The following is a 21,550-nucleotide window of genomic DNA, read 5'->3' on the forward strand; positions in this document are numbered from 1 at the left end:
AAATGGATAAGAGGCATTAAGGAATCTACTCCTGAAATCATTGTTGCATTCATATGCTAACTAACTTGGATGATAAACAGATAGATAGATAATTAATTAATTAATTAATAGGGGCACCTGGGTGGCTTGCTTAAACATCCAACTTCGGCTCAAGTCGTGATATTGTGGTTCATGAGTTTGGGCCCCGCGTCAGGCTCTGTTATGACAGCTCAGAGCCTGGAGCCTGCCTCCGAATTCTGTGTCTCCCTCTCTCCCTGCCCCTTGTGCCCCCCTTAAAATTAAACATTAAAAAAAAAATGAAAAAAAATGAAGGAGACTTGTGAACACATAGGAAAGGATGTAGTCATTACATAAGTCCTTAGGAACTAGTGTAGTTCACCAAGAATAACTCATCTATAAGACAACCTTACAAGGTTGCGAGAATAAAACAATACATATAAATATCGATCATTAAGGATAATAAAAAAAAGGAGTTGGGAAGTCACTGAAAGTTTTCTGGGAAAGAAACTTGATCTGAAACTTGCAAGAATGGAAGAAACTAGGTAAACGAGAACAAAAATCAGAAAAGACAATAGGAATGTGTACAATGTATTTTTAATAAGCCACTTCAAATGGAAAAAAGAGGAAGGAAATTGGGAGAGATAAAAAAAAAAAAAAGTTATAAGGGGTTAGAGTCTAAAAAACCTTCCCTATCAAGACTAAGAAAAATAGAGGTTTTTGAGTTGGAAATGGATGATGTACAACAATCTTGAAAATTTAAGTTCTCAATTTTCTAAATTTAATGATGCCAATAATGACATAAAATGGGTGGAAGCATTTTATAAAGCATAAAATGTTTCATATATAGGTTGACAATGAAGTTACTAGAGCATCAAAAAATAAAAATGATCAATGCATTATAACATCCATTAACTCTCCCTTACTGCTAGTGGGGAATAAAGAAAATAATGAAAGGGTGCCTGGGTGACTCAGTTGGTTAAACGTCCAACTTCGGCTCAGGTCATGATCTCGTGGTCCGTGAGTTCAAGACATACGTTGGGCTCTATGCTGACAGCTCAGAGTCTGGAGCCTGCTTCAGATTCTGTCTCCCTCTCTCTCTGTCCCCACCCCCACCTCAAAAAAAAATTTAAAAAAAATTTTTTTTAAAAAAGAAAATAATGAAAAGGGGGGAAGAAAGGAAAGAGATCAAAAAGAAAAAGATGTATATATACAGTGAAGTGGCAAAGTGCCACCAATGACAGTCTTAGATTGCCTACTTGAGCAAACGTGTGGAGAAGTATTAAAATACTTACCAATAAGAAGATTTTTTAGCCTTCTGTAGTCTTCTGTTACATCAAAATCATCACCAGCAAATATTAACATGGGTTTTGTTCCCTCAGGACATTTACTATTCTATGAAACAGAAAAAAAATTATAATTATAAAATTATCAATTCTAAACTATTTATAAGTTGATTTTAAAGTAGTCAATTCTTACACAGTGATTAGTTTTCATATTTTAACTGTCCTAAAACTATATTTATGAATACTGATTAAAATCTAAAGATTTAAAACTACAGTTGCAACTTTTAAGCTAAAAAATTATTTTTTGTTCCACTCCCTTCATATCACCAAATTAATAAGTGGTCAAAGAATGATGTAAGCTATTTTTTAAAGTTATTCTGTACAAAGAATAAAAAGCTAAAATTGCTGCAAAACATACACAGCCTTTTAACAACCGACATCCCAGAGTCTAAACAAATTTAATTTCTTTAAATCATTTACTACCACTATGCCTTTCCTACTGTGTCACATAAACATTATTTAAATGAAAGCTAGATTAAACTACCAACTCCACAGTAACACGGGAAACAAGAGAATTTTATACAAGCTATAGAAAGTATGGGCAATCCTTACTCAGCATGGTTGAGGCTCTCACTAAAAAAAGTATTTTGTCCAGTTCTGGATTTTCCATACAAAGAAGAATGTGATGTGAATAATAATAACCTTTAAAAGCCACCAAAATAAAAGGAAAAAATCTAATACACTCTTTAACTGAATGATTAATTTATGACAGTGAACAAGTGTTAGTCTGAGCTTCCCATTGATTCTAGCACCTCTATTTTGGTATCAATCAAGGACTGTACACATCTAGAAACAAACAAACAAACAAACAAACAAAAAACAGGACAAGAAAACAAATATCCTCTGCCCTAGGACCAGAGGTCACCTGTTGCCTCTTCCTGTTCACTCTTATTGACAGTCTCTGCTTCCTAACTCTGAACCTTAACTGTCTCTACTTAGGAGGTGTACCTAAGATCTGTGTCCTCTAGGGCCTGAATGGACCTTCCAGACCCAATGACTCTTCCATGTTCCACCTGTGCCTCCCTGACCCTGCTGCTGCTACCCCTAGGTCTATGGAGGCTATTTAAGTATACAGAAGGTAAAGGGGCACTGGGTGGCTCAGTTGGTTAAGCGCCAGACTTCAGTTCAGGTCATGATCTAATGGTTTGTGGATTTGAGCCCCACATCAGGCTCTGTGCGGACAGCTCAGAAGCTGGAGCCTGGTTCAGATTCTGTGTCTCCTTTTCTCTCTCTCTCTCTCTGCCCCTCCCCTGCTAACGCTGTCTCTCCCTCTCTCAAAAAAAATAAATATTTTAAAAAAAGAAAGTACACAGAAGGTAAGAGAAAGTGAAGCAACATCCTGACCACAATGCATAATAAAAAATATCATGTTACGTCATGACCCAGTCCACACATCATAAAAATATAAATGAACAATGGGGCTCAGTCGGTTGAGCATCTGACTTCGGCTCAGGTCATGATCTCGCGGTCTGTGAGTTCGAGCGCCGCATCAGGCTCTGTGCTGACAGCTCAGAGTCTGGAGCCTGCTTCCGATTCTGTGTCTCCCTCTCTCTCTGCCCCTCCCCTGCTCATGCTCTGTCTCTCTCTCTCTGTCAAAAATAAATAAACATTAAAAAAAAAAAATTTTTTTAATATATATATACGTAACTGAACAAGTTATATGAAACAGTACTTAACACGTAGGTCACTGATATTTTTCACAATGTGTAAAGCCAGAACTAGAAGAAACTACAACAGATGAGCTTTATTTGAATTATCTAAAAGGCACTAAAAATTCAAAATATTACATAAGTACTGTTATACACTATACTAAAAACATTATAATTATGTAATGTCCTTGAACTAAATTTCTGAATTAAGTTTTTTTTAAAACAAAGGGAAAGAAAGGAAATAATTCTTTTCTTTAAGTGTATTTATTTCTGAGAGAGAGAGAAAGAGGGAGTGGGGGGAGGGGCAAAGAAAGTGAGGGACAGAGGATGTGAAGCAGGCTCTGTGCTGACCACAGAGAGCCCAATGTGGGGCTCAAACTCATGAACCGTGAGGTCATGACCTGAGCCAAAGGCAGACGCTTAACCAACTGAGCCACCCAGACACCCCAGAAATGTCTTATAAATTATAAACAAACTTTCCAAATAAAATACTCCAAGGCACCTGCAATGTATCTTTTCCTATCTAAAATAAAACCATTGGAAAAAGTAAATAAAAATTTAAAAAACAACAACATTGGCCTTAAATTTTAATCATTTCATCCATTAAGGCTTATTTTATGTAAAACAACCATCCCTAAAAGTCTGGCCACATCTTAGAAAATAAGCTCCCAGAATAATCATTCAATTTCCTGGTAGAACTGAATCACTTCTCACTTAAGAGTAAACAGGAGGATGAGGCTTGGCTTGGCAATAAAAGTAGGCAAGTGAGAAAAGAAACATCTGGCGAAGAGGTCTTAAAAATAAGGAGGTAGATGCAGAAAAGAAATAAATATGAAGAGAAAATATAACAGACATGCAATTCCAAAACAAACTAAAAACAAGTTGTAATGGAATAACGAGGTAAAAGTGAAGCTCTGGCTAACAGTGTAGGTAGGGACTGCCAATGTAAGCATATGGTCATCAATTAGTGATTATTATAGTTATGGATATGCTCCATGAGTGAAAATTTAGTATTCAATTTAAATGGTGCTTGTTAAGCGTGAGACCTGACAAACGATAATGGTCTTGTGACCTGGTGGTTATAGAAGCTACACAATAACGCAAGTACTTCTTTGCTTTGGAAGTAAAATGGAAAGCACCGAGGGCTAGCATGCATGCATCAACCAGTGCTCACACCCACTACCTGGTGACCAAGCCAGATATGCTGCTCCTCTCCAAGGATTCATACACTGCCCTAAAGACAAACTGTAATAAAATGATAGCCTCCACCATAACAAGGCATCACAGTTTACATACTTTACCAAACACCTTCCAAAACATTATATTCACTGATAAACATTTTCACATATATTATCTCATTTGATATTATTATACCTATTTAATACTTGATTGCAATCTGAAGGTCAGGCAAGTAATTTATCAGGTCATAAAAGTCATCTAGGGGCGCCTGGGTGGCTCAGTCGGTTAAGCATCCGACTTCAGCTCAGGTCACGATCTCGCGGTCCGTGAGTTCGAGCCCCGCGTCGGGCTCTGGGCTGATGGTTCAGAGCCTGGAGCCTGCTTCCGATTCTGTGTCTCCCTCTCTCTCTACCCCTCCCCCATTCGTGCTCTGTCTCTCTCTGTCTCAAAAATAAATAAAAAACGTTTAAAAAAAAAAAAAAAGTCATCTAAATGGCCAACACAGGCCTTCAATCCAATTGTTCTGTCTCGAAATCCAATCTCAGGCCACTGTTCTACCCTGTACCTGAAGAAGCTGGTGTAGCTAAGTAACATCTGGGAAGAGCCTGTTTGCAAACACACAACAAACTTGGAAAGCATATCCTCTTTTTAGGGGAGACTAGGAAAAGGAGTCATGACACATTTTACAATTCTTTCAACTATACCATGACCTTCAAAGACCCATAAACATGAACAATTATGTAACTTTCCACTGCCAACTTCAATATCCTTTCTTTCTAAGTTCTATATGTATGACTCCAGATCACCAATGGAATTCCCCTGGGCCTCAATCTCTAACTTTATCCAATAGGAAAAGTAATTTTAGCCTTACACAGGGTAGCAATGAAATCTAAATAAAATAATTACTTGATGGAACATTTGATGGAACAGATTCTGCTAAAGTAGAGTTCTGAGGGAACAGAAGCCCAGTTTGGACCCAGGAGCTAAATTAGGATAGTTTTCTTGCCTATTTACTACTTTCTATTTAATAATCCATGCAAACAACGGAGACACAAAGATGTAAGTCCTGAAGAGAAAGACTGAACTAGCATTTTGGTGGCCAGCAGCCAAAATACTGTAGGACCAGCCAAAGTATCGTAGGTTTAGAACAAGGCTCGCTTTCAAACTCTGGTATTTATTTTAAAAAATTTTTGCAATGTTTATTATTTTTGAGAAAGAGACAGAGTACCAGTGGGGGAGGAGCAGAGAGAGAGGAAGACAGAACCTGAAGCCAGCTCCAGGTTCCGAGCTGTCAGCACAGAGCCCGAGGCGGGGCTCAAACCCATGGACTGCGAGACCATGACCTCAGCCAAAGTCAGAAACTTAACTGACTAAGCCACCCAAATGCCCCAGAAAACTCCAGTATTTCTGAGGTTCCATAAAATAGGTGCTGTGACAATTGAGGGAGAGGATAGCATTTAAACTATGAGCCTAGACAAGAGTTAAAAACCACTCTGAATCTAACTGCTAGAAGATCCAAATATGTGTTATATGTTTATATCTCTTTTTAAAGTAAAAATAAAATGAGGGAGTTTCCACAGCATGAAAAGGAACAAAAAATTTTAAATATAGTGTATTTTCCAGCTTCCTGTCTTTACACCAAAATAGTGACACTCAAAAACATAAATAAAATGAAATTTACTTTTATCTCAGAGCACACTAGAATAAAAACAAAGTTAAGCTACAAACTGTGATAGTACTCTTCACCACAAGATGTCACTATTGCCCAAGAACAACATTACAAAATGCTTTTATTTTTATGATTAGTATCATACCTTGATGTCTTTTAGAGAGACAAACTTCTCAATACCTAATTCGATCATATCGAGCACGTGGTAGTCATACATACGACCTAGAAGGAAAATACATTTTCTTTTAAACATTTATCTTTCCCAAAGAGACACCTTATATGTACCCACTAATTTGCATGTCCAAAATGTTATTATCTCCCTTTTTTTTTTCTCCTTATACCCCACCAAACATGTCCCCTTCTTTCTTAAACTTTCAACTCTACCTAGAATACAGTGTTGCAATCTTGGCCCTGAAAGGATCTTGGAAATCGTTTAACCAAACTCCCTTATTTTATAGAAGAGTAAATAAAGGCCCACAAGAAGTAAAAGGGGTTGCCTAAGCCAATGACGATACCAAGTTAAACGTCAATTCTTACTGGTGAAGGGTTAATTTATGTGGGTAGGTATGCTACTGTTTTTTTTCTCTAACACTGATTTAAGATACATATATTTTAGAAAAATATCGGCAACTTTTGGTAAAGTAGTATTTTTACATGCCTATTCTCTACCTGCAGTCTGACAGATTAAAAATTTCATTCAAAGGCACAAGAAAAATTTTTAAAAACTAGCTTAGAGCTTACTTGTTATTCCTGAAATCTCAACACCATCAATTAATCTGAGTCACAAAACAGACTGTAAACACAAACATTAGAAAGTAAATTATATTTACCTATTACTAGATTATTTGGCCTCTTCTTATTATGGGAGCCAAACATGAATAAAGAGCAATCTGACTTCTTTGAAAAGAATTCCTATAAAACCAAAGAAATCCCAATTAATGCATAAATATAAGAACTTTACGAACTGTATTCTGGGGGCACCTGGGTGGCTCAGTTGGTTAAATGTCCAACTCTTGCTTTTGGCTCAGGTCATGATCTCAGTTCATAGGACTGAGCCCCACATCCAGCTCAGCGCTGACGGTGAAGGAGCCTGCTTGGCATTTTCTCTCTCCCTCTCTCTCTGCCCCTCCCCTGCTCGTGCACACATGCACATGCTCTCTCCTCTCTCTCAAAATAAACTTTAAACTTTAGTCATAGTTTTAAAAGTATGAAAGTCTTACTTCAAAAAGAAACAAACAGGGGTGCCTGGATGACTCAGTTGGTTAAGCATCTGACTTTGGCTCAAGTCATGACCTCCTGATTCAGGAGTTCCAGCCCTGCATCGGGCTCTGTGCTGACAGTGGGGAGCCTGCTTGGGACTCTCTCGCTCTCCTGCTCACTCTGCCTTTCCACCCTGCCCCCCAAAATAAATAAACTTTAAAAATTAATAAATCTTACTTCACTTTCACTTTACAACAAAATTCCCTCATATAGGATGATTTCGAATTCAAAAAATCACAAATTACTAAAGGAACAGTAATTAGTCCAATCATGTATATGCTGTCTTAAATCAGAGTTTCTTGTACTCACCAATGATGTCTGATCCTCAAATGGTCTTGTAATGTTTTTCCTAAAAATATTTTTAAAAGATTACCTTAATTTTAATAATCTTAATTAGCAATTCACCCATAACAATTAAGTAATATATTAAAAAAAGATAATTTTGTAGTAGATGATCAAAAATAAAGTTAGAGGGATATTCATTCATTCAAATATGTATTTAGTGCCTATTATGTGTCACTCACTGTTGTATGAGCTAAGGATACTAGAAAACAAACAAGATCTTTGCTTTCATACAGCCTACATTCTAGTGGAAAAATAAAAATTTCAAAAAGTAATTAATTGTAGTGACAAAAATAAAATAGGGTATTGTGTTAGTTATGAACAGTGGAAAATGACTATTTGAGCTGAGATGTGATAGATAAGGAATGAGCCATTGAAAAGTTTTGAGGCTGAGGTGCCTGGGTGGCTCAGTCAGTTAAGCGTCTGACTCTTGATTTTGGCTCGGGTCATAATCTCATGGTTTGTGGGTTTGAGCCCCACTCAGCATAGAGCCTGCTTGGGATTCTCTCTCTTTCTCTTTCTGCCCCTCCCCTACTCACACTCACACTCTCTCTCTCAAAATAAATAAACATTTTTTTAAAAAAAAGTTTTGAGGCTAAGGGTATATTCTAGGAAGAAGGAACACAATAAGCAAAGATTCTGAGATGGAAACAAGCTTAGACTATTCAAGAAATGGAAAGAAGGCAAGTATCACCGAAGCTTAGCATGCAAAGGGAAAATGGTGGGGCATGAGGTCAAAGATGTAGGCATGGCCCAGATTATGTTGGTCAAGGTAAGGCCTTGTTGGTCAAGGTAAGGAATGTAGATATTAATATAGTAACAGGAAGCACTAAAGAGTTTCAGGCAGGAGAGTGACATGACTGAACACAAATTTTCTTTTTACTACTTTTTTAAAATCATAATCATTTTTAAATTTTTTTTATTTTAGAGAATCTCTACCAGGCTCCCCGCTCAGCACAGGGCCTGATGCAGGGCTCAATCCCACGACCCTGGGATCATGACCTGAGCCAAAATCAAGAGTTGGATGCTCAACTGACTGAGCCACTCAGGCACCCCTCAAATTTTCTTTTTAAAGGACTATTCTGTCCACTATGTGGAAAGGGAATGTAGTTATGGCAAGAGAGAAAAGAATTAGCAAGAAGCTATCACAGTAATCCAGGAGAGAAAGAAATAAATGGTGTATTGGACCAGGAACACTAGTAGGGGAGCTGGAGTAGAACATGCTATCTTTCATGCAAAAGGGAGAGAAATACATATATTTTTCTTTGCTTAAATATGCATAAAATCTGGTAAAACATGTAAGAAACTATATATTTTCACTTATAATCTCTGATTTCTCATCATGTAAATGAAGTTTCCATAAAATAGTTCATAATTTTTATGAAGCAAAATCAATGTACATGATCTTAATTTTGTTCAAAGAATAAAATAAACATACAGACATGAAAATATCTGTACACATGTGAAAATGGGTGAAGGGAGTGGGAGATACAGGCTTCCAGTAATGGAATCAATAAGTCATGGCAATAAAAGACACAGAATAAAGAATATAGCCAATAACATAATAATGACAGATGGTAGCTACACCTATGATGAGCACAGCATAATGGAGACACTTGTCAAATCAGTGTTTTACACCTGAAACTAATGTAACATTGTGTGTCAACCATACTCAAAACCAATTAAAATATGTATATACACAGGGAAAACATGTCAGAATGTACATAGTGCTATGGGTGATTATTCTATTATCCCAATTATCTAAGAGTAGCATGTATTACTTTTATAATCAGTAAAAAGAGTATTTTTTTTTAATGTTTATTTATTTTTGAAGGAGAGAGAGACAGAGTATGAGTGGCAGAGGGGCAGAGAGAGAGGGAGACACAGAATTGGAAGCAGGCTCCAGGCTCTGAGCTGTCAGCACAGAGCCCGATGCAGGCTCGAACTCACAAACTGCGAGATCATGACCTGAGCCGAAGTTGGACGCTCAACTGACTGAGCCACCCAGGCGCCCCAAAAAGAGTATTATTTTTAAAGATGCAAGGCAAACAAACTAAGAAAAACTACAGCATTTACGATTAACAACCATCAGCTAACTATAAATCACAAATAAGCAAATATGACCTGTTGAAAACATGGAAAATGCAAGTTAAACAAAGTATGATTTTGACTTCTTAGCTTAAAAACATAAACAAAAAGTGGGTAATGGTCTATGAAACTTGTATATTGCACTCTGCTAAAAGGACAACCTTTCCAAAAAGCGGTAATTAATATGCTCTATTGGGCATGAAGTAATCTCATGTCTAGAAATCTCACATAGAATTAATTCAAAAGGATAATTCATTTGTGTAAAAATGGCCATTTTAGCATAATTTATAAGAAGAGCAAAAAAGAAAAACCTACATTTTTAGCAATAAAATTGCTAAAATTTATAAGAATAGCAAAAAATAAAAACCATAAAATTAAGGTAAGTTATAAATTTTAGTATAACCATTTAATAGATATTATATTGGCAATGAAAATAATACCTAGGGCACCTGAGTGGCTCAGTCCGTTAAGTGTCCAACTTTGGCTCAGGTTATGATCTTAGGGTTCATGAGTTCAAGCCCTAACATCAGGCTCTGAGCTGCCAGCACAGAACCTGCTATGAATCCTCTGTCTCCCTCTCTCTCTCTGTCCCTCCCCCATTTTTGCGCACGCTCTCTCTCTCTCTCTATCTCTCTCAAATATAAATATTAAAAAAAAAAAAAGAAAAGAATACCTAAAGGATCACTTACTAACAGAAAAATTTTAGGGGCACCTGGGTGGCTCAGTGAGTTAAGCATCCGACTTCTGCTCAGGACATGATCTCACGGTTTGTGAGTTCGAGACCCATGTTGGGCTCTGTGTTGACAGCTCAGAGCCTGGAGCCTGTCGTCATAGTCTGTGTCTCCATCTCTCTCTGCCCCTCCCCTGCTCACACTCTCTCTCCATCTCTCTCAAAATCACATAAACATTAAAAAAAAATTTTTTTTTAAAGAAAAATGTTTATAATATAAATGAAAAAGGCTTGATATAAAATTTAATGTATGTTGGGGCACCTGGGTGGCTAGTCGGTTAAGCGTCTGACTTTGGCTCAGGTCATGATCTCGCGGTTTGTGGGTTCAAGCCCCACGCTGGGCTCTGTGCTGACAGCTCAGAGCCTGGAGCCTGCTTCAATTCTGTGTCTCTCCATCTCTCAGCCCCTCCCCTGCTCATGCTCTGTGTCTGTCTCTCAATACTACATAAACGTTTAAAAAAAAAATTTTTTTTTAAATGTAACGTATGGCAAAAACACAAATAATATTTTATTATTTTGCTAAAGAAAGAAGATAGACTCTAAGGCTGTATGTTGTATGATTCCATTTATGTAACATTCTAAAAAAGGAAAAACTATAAGGATAAGAAACAGTTCACTGGTTACAGGGGGGAGGGGAAAGGGTGGCCCTCAAGAGCACTGCACAAAGAAATTTTTAGGATGATGATATGGTTTCTGTATCATGACTGTTTCCATATCATGTGGCAGACACAGCCTAATGCATTTTTAAAAACTCATAAAACTGTACACCACAAAGAGTAAATTTTACATACTTAAATTCAAACAACAACCGGGAGAAAAGTGGAGAAAAACTCAAAATAGAATACAATCTAATAAACGACCCTAACTGTAGTTTAAAGTAATAACACAATCGGGGCGCCTGGGTGGCTCAGTTGGTTAAGCGGCCGACTTCGGCTCAGGTCATGATCTTGCGGTCCGTGAGTTTGAGCCCCGCATCGGGCTCTGTGCTGACAGCTCAGAGCCTGGAGCCTGTTTCAGATTCTGTGTCTCTCTCTGACCCTCCCCTGTTCATGCTCTGTCTCTCCCTGTCTCAAAAATAAATAAAACATTAAAAAAAATTTTTTTAATAAATAAATAAAGTAATAACACAATCACATTAAATAGGCAGAAAAAAACCCAACCTAAGTTACATTTGAAAACAGTATTTGAACTGGACACCCTAAGGCTAAAGACAAAGAACTGTATACACATTCTATACTTTAGTTAGTAATTTTGTTTCTTACAGGGTTAGACATTCTGAAAGTATGCACGTACTAGAAACCTACAAATCAATAAACATATTATCAATCATGAAAGCCAGGTTTCTTACTGTCAGAAGAAGCACAGTTACAAATAAGAAAAGAAGAAAGGCTGGAATGAAGTCTGTGGCAGTGGACTGGAATTGGGAGTAGTATTAAGACTCATGATTTTTTTAGGAAGTATCAGTATGAACTCAGAGTTTTTTTTAAATACATAAAATTAAATTAGATGTGCATGTATGCATGGGTTAACATGCATAATACTTATTTTCAAGCTCTGTCTGCTAAGAGGATCTAGAGACAATGACACTTCCGTAGCAACTAAGCATACTTTGTGCCCAGATCTCTGTTTTCTAAATTACCAGCCCCCAATATATGGAAACAGGGCTCCACAGAGAAGGGATTGATTCCAGAGCTTTTGCAAGGAAAAATACAAGATGAGCTTGGAGCATCGTGTGGCACCAAAAAGGAGGACTTAAACACAAGGGGCATGTTGAAAGAACATAGGAGCCACCCTGAAAGAGATCTTAATGGCAAAAGGTATAATAATTTGAGCAACAAAATAGTGACAGCATTGGATTATAACTCAAAGAATGTAAGTATCTGTAAGTCCACACTAATATAAATGAGTAATTCAACAGAGAAGAGAGAGATTTTCCTTACAAAATTCCAATTAATAAATGTAGAAGGAATGAGACAGAAAACCACCATTAGAACACCAAGAGTAATCCCTATGTAGACAACAGTCACTGATGGATGCTAAAATTAATAAGCAAAAGTGTGATGAGAAAGAGGATTATTTGCACAGTGTTTGCACAGTCTCCAAATATTTCCTCCAAACATTCACTAGTTACAAAGGGAAAAATAATAAATTTATAGTGGAGAAACCAAGCAGACATCACTTTAACCGAGGTTAATGCTACCAACATAAGACATCCTGTACTCCCTGGTATCATTTATTGAGAAAAGCACATCACTTTTGTGGTACCCTTGCCAAAAACACATAAGGCTCAATCTATTCATGAGAAATGTAAAACAAATACAAACTGAGGTATATTTTACAAAATAATTAACAAGTACTCATCAAAAACGTCAAAGTCATCAAAAAGAGAAGGACTGAGGAACTGTCACAAATGGGAGAGTAAGGAGACATGACAACTAAATGCAATATAGGATCCTGGAAGAGAAAAAAGATATTATTGGAAAAACTGGTGAAACAAGTCAAGTCTATAGTGCAGTTAAAACATTACTGTACCAATGTTCATTTCTTACTGTTGATAATTGTACTATGGTTACATAAAACATAACACTAAGAGAAGCTGGATGAAGGGTATATGAGAACTCTACTATTTCTGCAACTTTTCTTCAAATCTATAATCACTCAAAATAATATACATATGATAAGATTACAACCATGTAAGAATATTCAATACAAATGAAAACACAAACTAGAAAGAAATAAGTTTTAAAAATACTAATGATAAAAAATAAAAAAATAGGGGCTCCAGGGTGGCTCAATTAGGTATCCAATTCTTGATTTTGGCTCAGGTCATGATCTCACAATTCGTTAGTTCAAGCCCCAAGTCAGGCCATGCTGATACTGAGGAGCCTGCTTGGGATGCACGCTCTCTCTCTCTTCCTCTCTCTGCCCGTCCCCTGCTCACATGCATGCGTGCACATGCATGCGCTCTCTCTCAAATAATAAATGTTCAAAAATTTAAATAAAAACATAAATAGATAAAATAAATAAATAATGTTAATAGCTGTATTTAAGGAACTGTCATTTTCTCTTTTTTTTTTTTTTTTAATGTTTATTCGTTTTGAGACAGAGAGGGAGACAGTGCCCATGAGCAGGGAGGGGCAAAGAGAGATAGAGAGAGAGAAGAAGGGGGGGAGAGAGAGAGGAGGAAGGAGGGGGGGAGAGGTGAGGGGGAGAGAGAGGGGGGGAGGGGGGGAAAAGAGAGAGAGAGAGAGAGATAGAGAGAGAGAGAGAGAGAATATCCCAAGCAAGCTCAAACCGTGAGATCATGGCCTGAGCTGAAACCAAGAGTTGGTTGCTTAAACAAATGAGCCACCCAGGCGCCCCTGTCATATTTCTTAAACAAAGTACTTTTCTAAATCTCCCATAAAGTAATTATTACCTTTATAACAGAATAATAGGAGTTAAAATAAATCATTACTTACTTTTTATACAGAACGCCATATGGTTTTTTCAATGCATACTGTAAAACATAATTTAGTTTTCAAAATAAATTACATTCTGAAAAGCAGAGATAAAAATTAAATTGTATTATATCAGTCATTACACAAGATTACCTGGTCCCTGAATCCTATTCTGAGGTCTTCTGCTTGGCTCTCTTTTGATCACTTATCTAAACCTGTAACATAAGCTTAATATTCTGACTTAGACTACACTTTCCCAATTAAAAGTTTCTATGCCCTGAGCACCTGGGTGGCTCAGTCGATTAAGCATCTGACTTTGACTCAGGTCATGATCTCACAGTTCAGGAATTCCAGTCCCACATCAGGTGAGCTCAAGCCCCCACTTGATGTGAACACAAGCCCCACTTCAGGTAAAAACATGAGCCCCACTTCTCTCTCTCTCTTTCCGTCTCTCTGCCCACCCCCCCAGATTCTCTCTCTCTCTCTACCCCCCTGCCCTTCATTCACTTGTGCCCTGTCTCTCAAAAAAAAAAAAAAAAAGTTTCTATGCCCTTTCAAAAATCCATCCAACTTAAATGATTTCTTTCATTTCTTTAAATTCTACCTATTCTATTCTTTCCAGGAAAACAATTTGAGAGTAGAAAGAAAAGCAAAAGAAAGCAGATAAAAACAAATCCTATTGGGGCACCTAGATGGCTCAGTCAGTTAAGCGTCTGACTTTGGCTCAGGTCATGATCTCATGGTTCGTGGGTTTGAGCCAGCCCCATGTCAGGCTTTGTGCTGACAGCTCAGAGCCTGGAGCCTGCTTCGGATTCTGTGCCTCCCTCTCTCTCTGCCCCTCCCCTGCTCGAGTTCTGTCTCTCTCTCTCTCAAAAATAAATAAACATTAAAAACATTTTTTTAATAAATAAATAAACCTATCAAGAAAAGCTGACAAAATTGAAATAATGTTATCTGGAGATGAGAGAGCTGAGAAACAGTTACAATGAGGGCAATAAGAACTAGAGTTTTTAAATTCAGCCCTTGAAAAAATTCCTGTCGAGGCACTTGGTGGCTCAGTTGGTTGAGTGTCCAACTTCAGCTCAGGTTATGATCTCACAGTTGGCGAGTTCGAGCCCCGTGTCGGGCTCTGTGCTGACAGCTCGAAGCCTGAAGCCTGTGTCAGATTCTGTGCCTCCCTCGCTGCCCCTCCCTCGCTCACGCTGTACCTCTCTCTCAAACATAAACATTAAGAAAAAATTTTTTTAAGTTCCTGTCGTTCAGCCCTCTTTTCATTTTTTTCTTATTTCTTTCCATTCATCCACTAATAATCAGTTGTTACCAGTATGATCAGTTCTGCTCTACTATAAGGAATAACAAAGATCTAAGGCATTACCTTACATTAGGGAAAGGAGTAAATGAGGGAAACAATGAAAAGGAAAATGACTGACTATCAGAGCTGATAGATAAAGGAAATCCAGCAGTAAAACCTATCTTTTAAGTACTAAAACTTTTTTTTTCTTAAGTTTATTTATTTGCTTTAGTAATCTCTACACCCACACTGGGGCTTGAATTCATGACCCTAAGATCAAGAGTCACATGTTCTTCTGACCGAGCCTGCCAGGCACCCCTTCAGTAGGAAAACTTTTTGGTAATTCTTGACCAAATATTTCCCTGCCTTGGTGTGATGCACACTAGCACAGTGACAACTCAAGAATCATCAATATGAATGTTAACTACTGTAATAACCTGTAACATTGTGCTATTCTTGGAACTTACTTAAATACAGGGCCAGAATCCTATCAACACAATGACACTGAGAAGGATGAGCATGTATTAGATTATTCAGTTATCTGAACTATTGTGTTTAACAAACGTCAACAGTTTAGTCAAGTTTAAAAATCAATTATTTAGTTGATTTAACTCAAAGAATCTATCTGCTGTATCCAAGGCCTAAATAATCAGCCACTTACTAGGTATCTCCATGGACTATGCCTTTCATTCACTGATTAAATATTTACTGAGCACCTACTGTGTGTCACACAAAGGGCTAGACATGAGGCTACAGAGGTAGGAAAAACATAAAGCTTTTAACTTCATCACTTATATTATAGGCCCTGAACTGAACATATTACTTTTCTCTTCAAACCTGCTCCACATGATATATTCTCTACTTGCCATTATCACTTATCAAGAACCCAACCCAGAAACCTGGGAAGTTCATACTTCTTACTCATGCCCAAACTCTTCTACCCTCATCATCTACTCTCTCTGATGATCTCTCATTTTCACTGGCACCACCACATTCCAGGTACTCATTACCCGGCTGAAAACAATGGTTGAATCAGTTGCTACATTTGCTCTCAGTTTTCCCTGGTCAAACTGATTAAAAGGACTGATCATACCTGCCACCTCCAATCTTTCAGCGGTTCCTCAGATCTTTTACAACAAAGCTCAATCACACTCCGTGTTGCTACCTGATCCCTGCATGTTCTTCTAGCTCCATCAAGCCCACTTTCCTTTAGCCATCCCCAATTATTTGCAGTTCCCCAAACACATCATATGCTCCTTCACGTTCCCTTTTGCACAAGTTTTTTCCTCAACCTTGGAAGACTTTCTGCTTCTCCTCCTCTCCTCCTCCTTGTTCTGACTCCTCCTTCAAAATGAAGTGTCTCCTCTGGGAAGCCCATTCTGTGTATGGCTACCCCTATGGGATTTTAACTGCCTCCTATCCTAGCCTCTACATGCCTCCAGCACAGCAGTTAATTCAGTGTTATAATTTCTTATTTGCCTGTCTCCCTCATTAAGCTCACTGAAGGGACAGACGTGTCTTATGTAACTCTTAATCCTCAGCACCTAGCGCAGTGCTTGGCGTTGCTGACGGAATAAACAGATAGTGATATGCAGTTATTTCACTTTACAAACTAGAGATGTTCCTTAAATGTGGGTAAACCAAAGTCCAGTCATTGAAATCAGTTCAAATTTACAAAAGGAACAACAGTAGTTGCTTTAAGGAAAACCAGTGGATAGTGTCTTGCCATGGCAAATTATCTCCAACTTGAGCTTTTTTCTAAGGCAAGGCAAACTTATCCACGTATCCAGCAGCCCAAACTTGTATGCTGAAAATTTCCTAAAATGATTCCAATACCATTTAAAAAATAAGTGTATAGGGACATCTGACTAGCTCAGTCAGTAAAGTGTGCTACTCCTGATCTCAGGGTCGTAAGTTCGAGCCCCACAATGGGTGTAGAGATTAGTTAAAAAATAAAATCTTTCAAAAATAAAAATAAAAAAATTATTATATACATACCACATCTCTAAGTACTTGTGTCACCAGTAAATTTGCATTTCCCCCTTTAATCAGCATAGCATTTTTAACATTTTCACTAAGTTTCGGTTCTCTCTTCTCAAGGAATCTCTTGGCTCGTTTTGTTTTTGGCTTTCTGTTTGGAAAATCACAATTTGTAACAACTTAAAACATTTTCCTCATAGTACAAAATCATGACTTTACTAACATGCAAATTCTTAAAAATCAACAATTACATAACATTTATCAGTTAGGATTCCACCACTAAACAAAAATCTCACTTTTTAGGGAGATATTAACAAAAGGTATTCAGCTATTACTATTAAGTAAGTGTTAACTTTATTAGCTTTTGATTTTTTTTAAAGGCTTTCATTTTTTTAATATCACCAACATTCCTTTATTACTGTTTTTTCTCTAAACCTTTCATAAAAAAAAAAAAAAGACTCAATGAAGACTGTTGCTATTTTTATTCCATCATTTTTCCTTCAGCCTTAGAGCAAACAGCACTCTTACCCTAACACAAAGCATTGCACACCAACTAGTGATCAATCTGTGGGCAGTTACCAAACACAGGGAGGCTACTCATTGTTTATCTTTCCTATAGGTCGTAGACCTACCGGGAAGTATACACTATCCCACTCCAACATCACAGCTGAAAAAGTCCAACACTATTGCCGCCAACTGGGAATAATAATGACTGACACTTTTATAGAGTTACCTTACTAAGGCTTATCTTCACCAAGACCCTACCACACAGGTAAAATTATTATCTTCATTTTACAGATGAGGCAACTGAAGCCAGAGAGGTAAATTTGGCCAAGGTCACACAACTTGCAAGTAAGCCAATCTTCAAAATGAGCAAAATTTAAAAACTCATCTCGACCACTGTGCAAAATATGAAGGGAAAACAAATTCATTATTCTGACTTTATGATGTGACAGCAGGAGTAGAATGGTTTTATACAATTCTGTTCAGAGAAATTCTGTTCTGCTTCCACTATATCTTGCTTTTCCAACAGTTCTTGGCCATCTACTGAAAGAATTCCTCCTCTCTTAAATAACTACGACCCACCATCCTCCTTTCAGTCCTGTGGACACTTTGAGCAGGAAAAGAAAAACGCAATATACACACACTTCATTTATCAAGCAGAGTTTAAAAATTCTCCTGCAGACAAAGTGTTAAGCAATATAAATAAAGCTTCCAATCACTTACTGTTTGATAAAGATACACATTATTTATTAAATCAAAAAATATTTAGTATGTCTTATGGCAAAAAACAGTGCTCTATATTTCATGTGGTTTATTACTTCTCACTAACCAACTAATGCAAATAACATCCTCTATGTTGTATCAGCTGTTTGTTCCCCCATCAGATCATAGTCTTACTCATCTTTGCAGTCCCCATACCTAGAGGAATACATAGCAGATGCACAAAATTCTCTGAATGACTAAAAGACGAATTTGTTTTGATTAGATGTTAATCCAGGCAAATCCCAAGAAATAACAGCAGGACTATTCAGAAGACCAATAAATATTTTCTGAACGCATTTAAAACAAACATCAACTCAAGGGAACAAAAAAACTAATGAACATTTCTACGTGCTGTAGCAAAGGCTTTACGTACATACATTCTCGCCAGTAATCTTCACAGTTCAATGAAGTACGATTATTACGAACGCTATTATACAAAGTAAACTGAGGTTTAGGGGGATTAAATGGCCTAAAGTCACAAAGTTTTGTGAACGCGCCCGGACTGTCACCTACATCTGTCAGATTCCGAGGCCTTGTGCTCGTAACCATTCATTCGACCACCTTCCTCACGCCTTCTCGGGAAACCAGGACTTTTCTAACTGGCTAGAATAAAAGCGGCGAACACCTCCGTGCTACCGCCTGGCAGCTCCCACCAGCGGGCTTCCCGGCACTTCATCGCCCAGCGAGCTGCACTACTAGAGACCTAGGCTAGCGGATGGATCGACCCACCACAAGCCAAACAGCGGGAGGAACGAGAGGAGTAGCCCAGGTGGAGAGGAGGTTTTTTCACTCGTCCCCACCACACGAGTCCCACTCCCCAACGTCCCCCATTGAAGGGACCCAGCGCACTTACACAACTCGATCCAAAGCGTCCATGGCTACCGCAACACGAACCCGGAGAACACACGTGCACAGCGCGGTTACGCGAGATACGCCAGTGGCCCGGAACAGGCGGAACCGGACCTTGAGCGTGGCGTCACTTCCTGGGACCGCCCCATCATGGATGCCTAGGCTTTTTTTTTTTCCCCCCCCTTCTCCCTTTAATGAAATTGCGCCCCTTTCCCTTGGTAACAGATTTTTGCCTTGGCTTTTAGCCGGAAATTAACACTTTAGGTAACATCGTCTATAGCAGCTTGATGGACGCGCCTGTGTGTATACCTGGAATAAGGTATTCAGGGACCAGATGTTATTCTTCTGGGAATCTCCCAGAATGTCAGAAAGGTTCACATGGTAGGTACTCACACAGTGAGTGAAATCAATGTGAAATATGCACTATTGACCGAAGTGTAAGCTCAGTGAGGCAGAATTTATAAATACTGCAGTGCCCGACACATAAAAGGTGTGCATTGAAAGTTAACACTATGGATCTTCATTTATAGCCCCAATTTTTAAATTGCTATATAATTCATATGCCATAAATTTTAACCCTGTAAAGTGTACGTTTCACTGGTTTTTAGTATATTCACAAAGGTGCAACTATCACCACATCTAATATCAGAACATCTTTATCACCCCAAAAGTAAACACCCACCCTATCAACCCAATAGTAGTCACAACCCATTTTCCTGTGTGGTAACACACAGGCTGTCAGCTACCTAAGCTTGAGGTCAAGCATGCCATGCCCTCTTTTGCCTCCTACAGAATTGACACAAACTTGGTGGTAAGAAATCCCAAGCTCTTCAAGAGCTGGCTTGGGGTGCCTAGGGGCATCAACGTCTGTGGCCTGGCCTTTGCCATCACACTGATTTGCTGACTTCCTCTGTCCAAGCCAGACCATTACCCTACACCTTCTTTTCTTCAAAGAGTTTTATAATTTCAGCTCCAACATTTAGGCCTTTGGCCCATTTTGAATTAATCTTTGTATATCATATAAGATAGGAGATCCAACTTCATTCTTTTGTATATGGATATCCAGTTGTCCCAGCATCATTTGTTGAATAGATTATCTTTGGGGTGCCTGGGTAGCTCAGTGAGTTAAGCAATGGGACTCAACTTCAGCTCAGATGGTGGTCTCATGGTTTGTGGGTTGGAGCCCCACATCAGCATGGATCCTGCTTAGGATTCTGTCTCCCTCTATGTCTGCCCTTCCCTGCATGTGCACGTGCAAACTCTCTCTCTCTCTCAAAATTAATTAATTAATTTTTTTTTAAAGATTATCTTTGCTCCATTTTATTGCCTTTGCTCCTTGGTCTTAAATCAGTTGACTATATTTACGTGGATTTATTTCTGGGCTCTGTATTCTGTCTATTAGGTATTATCTATTCTTTTGCCAATTCTCACTATCTCCATTATAGTAGCTTTATAACAAGTCTTGAAGTTGGGTAGTGTCAGTCTTCCTACTTTGTTTTTCAATATTGTGTTAGCCATTCTAGGCCTTCTGCCACTCCATATAAACTTTATTTTTGTTATGATTCTTTTTTACAAAAGTTTATTCTTAAATGTACAAACGGACCTAAGACAACACTTGATTCTAGCTATAGGTGGCAAAAGATACTATGACAAGGAATCCAAATGTTTGAACAGGAATGGAATTAAGGATCACATTGTCTCAGGGCGCCTGGGTGGCTCAGTTGGTTAAGCAGCTAGCTTCGGCTCAGGTCATGATCTCGCGGTCCGTGAGTTCGAGCCCCGCGTCGGGCTCTGTGCTGACAGCTCAGAGCCTGGAGCCTGTTTCAGATTCTGTGTCTCCCTCTCTCTGACCCTCCCTGTTCATGCTCTGTCTCTGTCTCAAAAATAAACGTTAAAAAAAAAAAAAAAAAAAAAGGATCACATTGTCTCAGGCATAAAAAAACAGCTTACTTTTTGTCAGATTTCTTAATTCCACCTGTGGCCAGGAGGCCCATCCCCATAGCCTTTGCTTTTAGCTCCTTGAGTTTCTTCTGCTCCTCTTTCTGTTTCTGCTTGAGTGCCTTATCTTCCTCATCTGTGTCCTTGGCCTGCTTCATGGGCTGCTTCAGGGGCTCCTTCTTGCCACCTTCATGGTCAGACATGGCACCTGACACCCCTTCCCCAGACCCTGCCACCAAAAGCTCCTCCATATAAACTTTAGAATCAGTTTGCCAATATCCACACAATAACTAGCTAGGATTTTGATTGATATTGCATTGAATCTATAGAGCAAGCTGGAAAGAACTGATATCTAGACAATGTTGAGTCTTCCTTTCCATGAATATGGAACATCTTTCCATTTAGTTCTTCTTTGATTTCTTTCATCAGAGTTTTTGTAGTTTTCCTCACATAGATCTTGTATGTGTTTTGTTACATTAATACCTAAACTTTTCATTTTGGGAATGCTAATATAAATAGTATTGTG

The 21,550-nt window shown here is 38.3% G+C and overlaps 2 protein-coding genes across 2 annotated transcripts in view; both read right to left on the reverse strand.

Annotated features, from left to right (window-relative positions):
- The window catches only part of RPF2 (ribosome production factor 2 homolog), a 33,541-nt gene extending 14,337 nt beyond the window's left edge, over positions 1-19,204 (reverse strand). Inside the window, exons 1-7 of the mRNA XM_019443102.2 lie at positions 19,091-19,204; positions 16,990-17,122; positions 13,722-13,759; positions 7,410-7,449; positions 6,671-6,752; positions 5,986-6,062; positions 1,293-1,392 (exon numbers count right to left, since the gene is read on the reverse strand). Of these exons, the coding sequence (XP_019298647.2) occupies positions 1,293-1,392; positions 5,986-6,062; positions 6,671-6,752; positions 7,410-7,449; positions 13,722-13,759; positions 16,990-17,122; positions 19,091-19,113 (493 nt within the window). The 5' untranslated portion in view covers positions 19,114-19,204. The remainder of the gene's footprint in view (positions 1-1,292; positions 1,393-5,985; positions 6,063-6,670; positions 6,753-7,409; positions 7,450-13,721; positions 13,760-16,989; positions 17,123-19,090) is intronic.
- A 1,828-nt stretch (positions 19,205-21,032) lies between these two features.
- LOC109263297 (translation machinery-associated protein 7-like) lies at positions 21,033-21,299 on the reverse strand. Its single transcript, XM_053905394.1, has one exon. It carries the CDS (start codon positions 21,273-21,275, stop codon positions 21,033-21,035), a length of 243 nt encoding a protein of 80 aa, XP_053761369.1. The 5' UTR covers positions 21,276-21,299.
- Between the last annotated feature and the right edge of the window lie 251 nt (positions 21,300-21,550).

The sequence above is a fragment of the Panthera pardus genome, unplaced genomic scaffold, assembly GCF_024362965.1.
Source record: "Panthera pardus isolate Hobbes unplaced genomic scaffold, ASM2436296v1 HiC_scaffold_17, whole genome shotgun sequence".
Classification (NCBI taxonomy): domain Eukaryota; kingdom Metazoa; phylum Chordata; class Mammalia; order Carnivora; family Felidae; genus Panthera; species Panthera pardus.